Source organism: Monodon monoceros, unplaced genomic scaffold (genome assembly GCF_005190385.1).
Source record: "Monodon monoceros isolate NGI ecotype Baffin Bay Population unplaced genomic scaffold, NGI_Narwhal_1 Super_Scaffold_12, whole genome shotgun sequence".
NCBI classification, from domain to species: domain Eukaryota; kingdom Metazoa; phylum Chordata; class Mammalia; order Artiodactyla; family Monodontidae; genus Monodon; species Monodon monoceros.
The window spans coordinates 157,874,993-157,886,236 of record NW_021703768.1 but is presented as its reverse complement, the minus strand read 5'-3'; the positions used below and the strand labels follow the sequence as shown (position 1 = coordinate 157,886,236).

At 58.3% G+C, this 11,244-nt stretch overlaps 1 protein-coding gene across 1 annotated transcript; it reads right to left on the bottom strand.

The window, feature by feature from the left end:
- Positions 1-6,074: 6,074 nt before the first annotated feature.
- SMIM24 (small integral membrane protein 24) lies at positions 6,075-8,774 on the bottom strand. Its single transcript, XM_029215784.1, has 4 exons — positions 8,443-8,774; positions 7,676-7,787; positions 7,356-7,421; positions 6,075-6,249 (listed from the first exon to the last, which is right to left on the bottom strand). Exons 1-4 carry the CDS (start codon positions 8,504-8,506, stop codon positions 6,120-6,122), a joined length of 372 nt encoding a protein of 123 aa, XP_029071617.1. The 5' UTR covers positions 8,507-8,774; the 3' UTR covers positions 6,075-6,119.
- Between the last annotated feature and the right edge of the window lie 2,470 nt (positions 8,775-11,244).

Genomic DNA, 11,244 nt, shown 5'->3' with positions numbered 1-11,244 from the left:
CTGCTCTGTGCCAGGCACAGGGAACTCCACCTCCTACGTGGCTCCAAGGACAGAGCCTGGCACACAGTTGGTGCTCCAAAAATGCACAGAATGCCTTCCCTCCTTTTTTTTTTTTTCTTTTCCACCTAGCAAACTCCCATTCATTCAGCAAAGATTTCCTGAGTACCAAGTACTGGGGACACAGTGGAGAACAAAAAAACCACCCCAGATGATCTGCCTTCATGGCACTTACAGTTCCAAGTTGGGAAAATGGACAGTAAACAATAAAAATAAGTAAATGTTGGAGGACGTAAGTGCCAAGGAGACAAATGAAGCAGAATAAGGGATAGGAGAGTCGGCCTCACACGAGGAAGTAACGTTTAAACAGAGATTTGAATAGAGAGGGAGAAACAGCCCCCTGAAAATCTGGCAGAAGAGTTTTCCAGGCAGAGGGCACAGCCCATGCAAAGGCCCTGGGGCAGCACCATGCGTGGTGTGCTGGAGGAACAGCGAGGAGGCCCGTGTGTCTGGAGCAGAGTGAGCGAGGGGGAGAGAGGGAGGAGGTCAGGGCAGGGAGGGGACGGGGCAGGTCATCCAGGGCCTTGTGGGCCACGGGGTAAAACTTGGGCTTTTACCCCAGGAGGGATGTGGGAGCCCCCGAGGGCAGTGAGCAGAGGTAGGACAGGACAACTTGGTGCCAATACCCTCTCCTCCAGAGAGCCCTCTCTACGTGCCTGGGCAGAGCCCCTGCTATCCCTCCTAGCACCCCAGCACCCCAGTCTCTTCCACACCACCCCTGACCACTCATAGCTGGCAGTATCCATGTCCAGCTCCTACCCCGAAGCCACAGGGGCTCCTCAAAGGCTGGGGTCAGGGAAGCATCATGGATGTGAGGGGCAGTCACTTCTCCTCCTTGGAGGCTGGGGTCTGAAACCTTGTCCCCCATCCTGGCCCCCATTCCAAGTCCCCCAGGGACCCCCCAAGACGTGCAGTCAAAGCTCTCCGCTGCACAGGCTCCTTCCATCCTACCCACAAGCCTCCCCGGGAAGGACGTTTATATCCCCTTTCACTGGCGGGGAAACTGAGGCACGAAGCGAAGGCAAGACGCACGGAGAGGGACCCAGGTGCGGTGCGCCGACGCTGACGCGCAGGTGCGCAGCCCCACGCTGCTGCCCAGTAACAGGCACAGAAGACACAATCGTTGGGGGCCAGGGGTGGAGTCCGAGACCCCCTCCAAGACGGACACGTACCCTTCCCATGCCCTACCCCCAACCGGGGTGGGCTCTTCTGCGCTCAGCGGCGAGGTTCTGGCGCCCCCCTGTGGGAGGACCTAGGACGTGGACCCAGAAAGCGGGTCCCGGATGGAGAGGTCAGCTGACCCGCATCCCCACAGTCCGGCTCTCCTGGCGGAGGGGCGGAGGGGAGCTCTAGCAGGAGCTTCTTTTGCGGGGTGGGGATCTCATCTTGGGTGAGGGGCTCAGTCCGGGGGTGGGCGTTCAGCTGGGATGGAGGGTTCAGCCGGGGCTGGAGATTCATCCTGGGGCCGCGTCTCTGCCGGGCTGGGGGCTCAACCTGTCCTTTTATCTCAAGGAAAGCCTCAGTGTTTTTCATCCATTGGCCCCTGGGGTGAAGCAGTTTTTGGCTTTGAGGGGCTGTCCCAGCCCTGGCTCCCCACTAAACGCCGTAAAAGGGCCAGGTGTGCGACGACCTAAAAGAACGCATCCCCAAACGCCCCCGTCGCCCCCTAGTGGGGAAGTCCCGCCCCCTGCGGAAGGGGCGGAGCCCCGATAGCCCCTCCCTTCTCCCTTCTCGACCCCCTCAACACAGCCACCCACCCGGAAGCCCCAGACCTCGCAAAGAGGAGACTGGACGGCAGAAAGCTCCTGCCCTCCCAGAGCTGCTGTCGGAAAACATCCTCTGACCTTCAGGATCCCCCGAGTCTGTGGTGGGAGGCCCATTTGGCCCGCCCCATCTTCACCATTTCAGCATAACAAAAAGCCGACATTTATTAAGACGCTTTTGGGGTGCTGGGTTCTGCGCTCAGGATTTCTGTAGACCGTATTTCATTCAAACCTCATGACGACTTGTGAAGAATCTATTATCCTCCCCTTTTACAGGACAGGACACTTAGGCACAGAGAGGTTAAGTTACTTGCCTCGGGGCTACACAGCAAAGAAGTGGGGACTCCAACTCCTTCTTCTGCATGGCGCCTCCCCACAAGGAGTGCAGGACAGGAAGAAGGGGTTCCTCCCCACTCGCACTCCTGCACCCTCACCCCAGGGCCTGGGAGTCCCTGCCTCCAGGACAGTGCCCCGAAATGAGCACAAGGTGGGAGAAGCCATCTCCCAGGAAATGGCCTTGCTCTGAGCCAGCTCAAAGTTCACGTTCAGGAGTAGCAAGCCGAGGCCAGGAGGGGGGCTGGGAGACAAGTGACTCCTATGGATTCCTCGAAGCAGGCCTGGAAAACTCTTGTAAGAGCTTGCACGTGGGCAAGAGGAGGACCTGGCTTCTCCGATGAAATCCAAAGGGCAATAGAAATCGGAGGTGGGAGAAGAAATCAAAAGGGCCAAAAGTTGCCAGCGATGCAGACTGGGTAGAGATATGAGATAGTAGGGGGTCTCGGGGAGGTGGTTGCTCCTTGTGCCAGGGGTGTCCTCCAAGCTCAAGAAGAATCATCAGGTGGAGACCAAGCTTGGGAAGGGGTACAGGGCGACCAGGTAACACGCAGAGAGCCCTCTAAGAGGGACTTGGGGCAGGTCCTGAGTCCTCTGCACTCAAGGGCCACTTTACCCTGAATCCCAGGTGGAGTCATCTCACTGGCCCCAGGGCCGGGTCCTTGCTGATACGGCATGGAGAAGGCACTGGGGCATCTTTGGATGGCTGCCTGGAGGAGATGAGTGGGAAACCTTCACGAGGAGGAGCTTGCCATTGCTTCATGGTCCGGAGGCCCCTCTCTCCTCCATTTCCAACCCCCAGTCGCCCTCTCCCTCCTTCTCCTCATTTCTCACAGTCTCCTCTTCCTTCTCTTTATTGCTGTGGAGAAAAGAAGGGCCCAGGTAACCCAAGTTAATAAGGACTTGGGTTCCAGGCTTCTTACAATGTTCACAGAACCTCTGAGTCCTGCAGGCACCCTTGTTGTTCCCATGGTACGGAAGGGGACGACGAGGCTCAGGCAGCTTAGGACACCCGCCCCGTTTGAACACGAAGGAAGTGCTTGAGCCCATAGTTGAGCTGCGTGAGCCAAAACCGATAAGGGGTTTCAAAACCGAGGGTGAGTGGACGGGCAGAGAGGTGGGGGATGGACCGACGGATGGGTGGATGGCTTAATGAGTGGCTGGGATGGACCGACAGATGTGTGGATGGGTGGTGGGAAGGTGGGTGGTTGGATGGATGGACAGATGGAGGATTGGATGCTGGAGGGAGGGAAGGAGAGAGAAACGGAGGGAGACAGGGAGGGAGGGCTGATGGATGATGGACGGCTGGAGGGAGGAAGGGAAGGACAGGTGGATAGATAAATAGATGGGGTTCGCGTGGGGGTGGTAAAGGCTTTACAGACCCCCTCCCCCAAAAAAGAACTTTACAGACCCCCTCCCCCCAAAAAAGACTTTACAGACCCCAATTGAAACACATATTAGGGATGGGCTTCTCTGTGAGGAAGCCACCCTCATTTTGCAGGTCGGTAGTCAGGAGAGAAGAGAGTGAGGTTATGTGAGGCCCCCATGGATTCTGAATCAAAGAATTACCCCCTGGGGCTTCCCTGGTGGCGCAGTGGTTGAGAATCTGCCAACCAATGCAGTGGACACGGGTTCGAGCCCTGGTCAGGGAAGATCCCACATGCCGCGGAGCAACTAAGCCCCTGCGCTACAGCTACTGAGCCTGCGCGTCCGGAGCCTGTGCTCCGCAACAAGAGAGGCCGCGACAGTGAGAGGCCCGCGCACCGCGATGAAGAGTGGCCCCCGCTCGCCGCAACTAGAGAAAGCCCTCGCACAGAAACGAAGAGCCAACACAGCCAAAAATAAATAAACAAACTTATTTAAAAAAAAAAAAAAAGAATTACCCCCTGGTCCTGCCCGGCCTTCTTGGAGGATGTTCGGAGAGGGGAGGGGCTAAGAGGGGGCCCGACACGGGGAGGGGCTTAGGGGGCGGGACTCAGAGAGGGGAGGGGCTTAGAGAGGAGAGATTTAGAGATTTCGGGAAGGAGGGGCTCAGAAAGATGAGGACCTACCTGTCCCAGGGCTCGCTGCACCAGATGGCGTAGACCAAGGTGAGGACAAAGATGAGGAAGAGGGAGGCCAGCGCAGCCCCCAGCCCCACCAGCCACGGCTTCCGCTGGGCCACTGCGGGCGGGAGCAAGGCGGGGTCAGCAGCCTGGCCGCCAGCTTGGGACTCTTTTCCCCACCGCACTCCCACTCCCTTCCAAGGCCTTACAGGGTTGGGCCTGAACCAGCCGCGGGACCAGAGCTGCGAGAAGGGAGAACTGGCCGGGGGTCGTCCAGAATCTATCCATCCTTCTCCGTCTGTCCTCTCCCCTGTCCAGCAGGTTCTGGGGTTGCCGCCCCAGCTAGAGGGGGAAGTGGCCTGCGCAGGGCACCCCAGGGCAGGATGTGGCCGGTGCCGCAGGAAGTCGGAGGTGGGGCCCCCTCACTGGGTTCCTGGCACCATGGGGAGGGGCTCAGGGTCCCAAGCGTCCCAGCCCCCGTCTCCCTGAGGCCCATCCTGACCCTGTCACTCCCCACGGCCAGGGACATGGGAGGGGAGGCTCAGGAAAGATGGGGAACTCATTTCCTGAGTGCCTGCTATGTGCCAGGTCTTGCAATGACTCTTGAGCTCGGGCACCTCCTTCAAGTCTCATGCTCTGGCGGTCAGAACTCTTGTCCTCACGTTGCAGAAGAGGAGCCAAGTCGAGGCTCAGAGAGGTCAGGCCACTTCCCCTTGGCCACACAGCATCCCAAAAGAACATAGTTCTCCCAGCTAGGAACACCTCCTACCCCAACCCTCTCCCATCCTGGGACATGAACCTCCAAATTTGACCTTAGCCAGAGCCTGCACATGCCCCATCCTTTGGGCAGCCTGGGCTTCCATCCCAGCTCTGCCAGCAACAGCCAGGGAGAGCTGGGCCAGTGGCTTCCTTCTTTCTAAGTCTCAGTATTTTCAGCCGGAAAATGAGACTAATTGCAAACTGACCGAGACGGAGACCATAAGGATGCTAGGCATTCAGTGGGAGCACCTATTAGGGAGATTATTACACTTTTTTATTTATGGTTTTTCTGCCCCCTGGTGGACGATCCTGGGATGTTCTCAGACAGAAGCTCCCCGCCTTCTGGACTGGATCCTACCAACCGCAGCTACCTGCTCCACAAGGGAGCCCTAAATGCCAGCCTTTATCAAAGTTCTCATTAGGAAATGGTTAACATCCAGGGCAAGGTCCAGGGCCCGGAGAAAGTGAGGAGAGTGGAGGGGGCACCGCACCCTCCAAGACCCAGTTCCCAGAAATGGAGTCACGTGACCCAAAACCCTGGGTTGGTGCGGGGGAGCAAGGCTTTCCTAGGAGACGGCCCTCGGGGCTCAGGACAGCAGAATCGAGATTGCAGGGGGAGCGCTTAATCTGCCCAGGGTATCTGGGCACCGTGGAGTTTGGTTTCCCACCCTTGCCTGTGCGTTACCCCCAACCCCAAAAGCCGTCTCCTCAAGGGGAAACTAAGTCCCACGGGATGACAGTAGCCCTTCTGAAGGGCTCTTCCCCAAGAGGCAGTCCCTGGCTGATACCGGTCCTGAAGGTGAGTGGGAGGGAGGAGGGCTCTGGCAGATAGATATGAGGCAGAGGGCCAAGAAATCAGGCAATGGGTAGAAGCAGGTGAGGCCATGAAATTGCAGGGGTTGGGGTTTTCTCAGAAACCAGGAGTGCTCTCTAAATGCAAGGAGAATCACCAGGTGGTACAAATCATAACACATATAGACCACGTTACGCACAAAGATCCCTCCTTGAGGGGGGAGGGGTGGTCCCAAGCCTCTTCATTCAGGACGCTGTACTCTCAACCCCAGATGGAGTCACTGCAGTGGCTTCAGCTTCAGGTCATTGCTTCTAGGGTGTGGAAGGGGCACCTCTGGGGGGCTGCCTGGAGGCAGCGGCTGAGGAGTCTTCACATGGCCATGTTCTTGACTTGCTCCTGGTCTCTGCGCTCCTCTTTCTCCTCCAGCTCCAGCCCCAAGTTGCTCTCTCCTTCCTTCTTGGCCTTTTTCTCCTCTTTCTTCCCCTTCTTGTCTTCTTTACTGTAGGGACACAAAGGCCCCAGACCACAATAAGAAACAGAGTCACTCCCATTTAACAAACACTTACCTGTGCCAGGTCTTATGATGAGCGCTTTACAGAAAGAATCTTTGCTGAATCTTCAAAACAGCCCTAACAAGGCAGCCTTGTTATTTCCATTTCACAAAGGCAGAAACTAAGGGTCAATTGTCCCATGGAAGGATGGGTGGATGGGAGGAAGGAAGGAAGGAAGGATGGATGGATGGGTGGATGCATGGATGGATGGGTGGAGGAGGAATGAATAAGGCAGGGAGGAAACTACAAATTAGGAGCACCTGTGGGATCTGGAGCCTCCAGCACATCCTGGGAGTAGGAATCACATTTTACAGGGCCTGAGCTGGGTCGTAGACAAAGCACAGTCTGGCCCACGCCTGTCCCTCAGGCATCTTGGGCTCAGCTGAGAATCTCCCAGCCAGGATAGTGTCCTCCCAGCTCCTGAGCTCCTACTTCTGTCCCCAAGCCTTTGCCCAAATTGGGATCTTGCCCTGAAAGAGCCCCCAGCCCTGCCCACATCCCTGAGCCAGGATCATGGGAGACGCTGAGCCCAGGAGAGTTACCCACACCAAATCACACACTTCTGCACAGTCCCTACACAATCCCACACCACGGTCTTGTTCGACAGGTATTTATTAAGTGCGTACTGTGTGCCAGGCCCTGGGGCCAGAGCCAGGACCAAAGCTAAGTTCTGTTCACTTACTGGAAGCCACTATCTAGTGTCGAGAAACCGGTAAATGACTAAGATAATTTCAGCTGATGATACATGCAAAGACGGATGCAGGGTTGTGGCGGAGAGAGTGTCAGGAAGGCTGGTGGTCAAGGTGGGCTTCTGTGAGGAAGAAACATCTGAGCAGGGACTGGAGGAGAGACGGAGCCAGCCAGAAGATATGACGAAAGGTGTACAAAGTAGAACCAACGGTAAGTGCAAAGGCCCTGGGGCAGGAACGTGCTTGAGGTGTTCAAGGACAGAAAAAGGTCATCCGCGCACACCCACCCCTCCCCTCCTCGAGGAGGGGCCTCACGCAGACCCCCTGACACCCACACACATCTACACATGCTCACACGGCAGTACCTCAGGTCCACTTCCTCGTTCAAGTGGGGATCCCTTCTGAATGCAGACCCCTCTTCATCCTCAGCTCTGCAGAAGAGATGGAGATGGAGGGATGAGGGCGGGTGAAGGGTGGGAAGTGGGGGCAGCCTCAGCCTCAGTCTCCCCCAGGCTGGGGGGACTCCAGGAAGCAAGAGAGGGGGGCTGCATGGCTGTCCTGAGCTGTGGGAGCAGGGGGAGCAGGGAAATGGGGAGACAAGAAAGGGACCAGAGAGGGTCATGAGGTAGGAGGGGGTGCCCAGCGCTTTGGGGAGGAGATGGAGGGTGGGGAAAGGGGCTCCCACCTCTCTTTGGAGCACCAGATACGGTTGGCCAGCATGAGGATGAAGACGATGAACAGGAACCCCACGACAGCAGCCAGGCCCACCAGCCATGGCTTCAGATGACGCTCTGAGGCTGTTAGGAGGTGGGGGCAGAGGAGACTCAGAAATGGGAAAGGTGGGGGGCCCCTGAAAGGACAGGGGGCTAAGGGTGAAGGGGATGCTCAGACAGAGGGGTCTTGGAAAGGGGCTGGGTTTCACAGGTGGTTTTGTTTTTGTTTTTTGACTGCGCCCGGCAGCATGCGGGATCTTAGTTCCCCGACCAGGGATCGAACCCGTGCCCCGTGCCCCCTGCAGTGGAGGCACTGAGTCTTAACCACTGGACCGCCGGGGAAGTCCTTTTAAATTTTTCTTTCTTCTTTTTTTTTTTTCGGCTGCGCTGCAGCTTTTGGGATCTTAGTTCCCTGACCAGGGATTGAACCCGCGTCCCAGGCAGTGAAAGCACCAAGTCCTAACCACTGGACCGCCAGGGAGTTCCCTCAGAGGTGGGTTTTAGAGAAGGGGATGGGGCTCTGAGAGGAGGGGGTGCTCAGGGATGAGGTGGGAGGCCCAGAGGAAGTGGGGGAGTTAGGGAGGCTGCCTCCAAGAGGGGCCTGACCCCATTCCTCTTCTGCCTGCCCACTCCTCTCGGAGGCTTCGGTTTCTCATCAAAGGGGGAGATGGCGAGCCTGTGTCCAAGCCCATCCCCACGACCCATCCTCCCGCCCCTGCCCCAGAGGTCGGAGCCCTACCCTGCTGGGCGTCAGCCGGCGACAGGAGCAGGGTGCTGAGCAGAAGGGTCTCCAGGGTCCCCATGGCACGGAGGATCCAGCCAGTCCAGGTACGGGAGTGCACAGTCAGGTCAGAGTCAGGGGAGACCCTGCCCAGCCCCTGATAAGGGGGCAGGCAGGTCTGGGGGCGGGGCAGGCCCAGACCAGAGGGCCCCTCCCTTTGCCCCACCTGGTTGGCATCCACCCCCTCTCCCCCGCCTTCCAGGAGGGCAGACTCTGGACCTGGTGTAACGATTAACACGGGAGTCCGGCCCCTCAGCCCTGCACCCCACCCAGGACCGTCAGCCTCAGGGTCCCCCAGGCTCCCCGCCACAGGCGCCGGGCTGAACTGGCCCTGAGCTTCCTTCCCGGCTCAGTGCTTTTACACATCATTACGATTATTTCTCTGCATGCACCATGAAATTTTGCCACCTGCGTTTTACAGAGAAGCCAGGGGGCCCAGGGGCGTCAGGCCGGGCAGAAGCAGCCAGAACTAGATGTAAACGCGGGTCTCTCCCACCACCAGCTTATACTGGCTCCTCTTGGGTCCCCGACCCCTGGGGACCCACAGCCAGCTCCAGGGGGAGCAAACGGGGCAAGAAGGGATGGGCCACCATCTACCTCCAAACCCAGTTGCTGCCGTGTGGCCAGAGAACGGGGCCCCTGGGATAGCTGATGACTCAGATTCCTGGCTCTCCTGCGTGTCAACCTTGATCCCCAGGTTGATTAGATAGGGGGCCCTGCCTGGGCGAATGGGGACCCCACCCCAGCTGCCACGGGACAGCCACAGCCCAAGCACATGGCAGGAAGGCTGGGATGGGGAGGCCTGGTCCTTCTCCAGGCCTGAGACCTCCGTCGGACGCCTGGGGGCTGGGGGAACACCAGCATTATTGCCCAGGCACGTACGGAGTGGGAGGGAGGGGTCCCTTCCTGAGGTCTGACCACGGTCACTGTGCAGGAGGGCCACTCAGTGGAGCCCAGGACAAGCCCAGTTCGACCAGCCAGGCAGGCACAGGTGAAGCTCCTACTGTGTGCCCCAGCCCGTGCAAAACTCAGGAGTGAAGGAAGCCCTCAGGCTAGTTAGGAAGTCAGGACCCCCAGAGACGGACCCATCCAGCTGCCGAACCAGGAATGAGGTGAGAGGCGGGAGCTGAGAAGATTCAGAGGTGGAGGAGCCCAGAGGAGCAGGCTTCTGCTTTCCGAGGCAGGTCGCTGGGCCAGCCTCTTTCCGCAAAACATTCTCTCTACTCTGACCGAGTCATTTCTGGGCTGTGTGCCTCTGTTTTCCCATCTGATAAATGGGTGCAATAAATCGTACCTCGGAGGATTTAACGAGATAATGTTAATACAAGGAAAGGGGTTGCTTAGCATACAATAGCAGGCACATTCGAAGCTCTAGCTAAGGGTTGGCCACTATTATTGTTGTTATTATTATTTTTAATCTTCTTAGTGTTTTTTGGTTTACAGGTTGCCAAGGGCTTGGTGGAGGCCAGGTGGAGTTAGGCTCTGGGACTATGGGGGAAACCAGAGTGTGGAAATAAATCAGTGTCCAGGGCTTCCCTGGTGGCACAGTGGTCAAGAATCCGCCTGCCCATGCAGAGGACATGGGTTCGAGCCCTGGTCCGGGAAGATCCCACATGCCACGGAGCAACTGAGCCCATGCACCACAACTACTGAGCCTGCACTCTAGAGCCCGCGAGCCACAACTACTGAGCCCACGTGCCTAGAGCCCGTGCTCCACAACAGGAGAAGCCACCGCAATGAGAAGAAGCCCGCGCACCGCAACGAAGAGTAGCCCCCGCTCTCCGCAACTAGAGAAAGCCTGCGCACAGCAATGAAGACCCAACACAGCCAAAAATAAATTAAAAATAAAATTAATTAATTAAAAAAAGATCAGTGTCCAGCCACTGGAGTCCACCAGCCAAGAAAGAGAACGTTCTCTGTCAAGACAGCACAGATCAAAGGTGAAAGGGCTCTGATGGACACAAGTCTGGATTATACAACCGCCAAAGGGGCTGGAACCGGCTCCTGGGCTAGAGGGCAGGGCCCGGCTCAGCCCAGCTTCCAGAAGGAGCTTCGGGCTGGTGGGTCTTTGAAGGCGATGGAGGGGCGGCGTCAGGGCTGGGCTGGGGCTTCTGCGGGGGCCCCCTCGCTACCCTGAGCGGAGTCCTCGTCAACCCGCCAGGCCAGCGCCAGCTGCAGGTCCAGCTCCTCCAGACTTTCGTCCTCGGGGCTCTCGGGCAGCTCCCGGGGGCCATCCTCCTGGTCCGGCTTCGGGCCGAATGCCCAGTCTGAGGCAGGAGGCTGGTGAGGAGCATCCCCAGGCCCGGCCACCCTCTGCCCCCTCCCTGGCAAGGAGAGGCCCTCGGACACCCCCCCCCACCAAGTGGCCTAGCACTAGCCCAAGCCAGGCTCGTAGTGGGTAGTGGCTCACCGGCCAGGTCGTGGGCGAGGTCCTTGATGAGATGCCCGACAATGGCGTAGGCTACGGCCACCACCACGAACGCAGCCAGAAGCAGGTACAGCGCGTACCTGGGGAGGCGGATGGTGTCCAGTGGCGGTGGGCGGTACTCCTCGTAGAGTGGCGAGGCCGGGCTCCAGCCCTCCATCCCCTCCTCGAGTGCCAGTGCTGGCATGGCAGCCACCTGGAGCAGGGGCAGCCCGGTGGTGACCCGCCAGGCGGAAGTATTAAGGAGCTTTTGGGTAAGAGGATTTGGGGCTCCCCCACGGCCTCCATCTGCCTGCATGGATCACGTTGCAAATCACTTCCGCCCACTGGCCCCC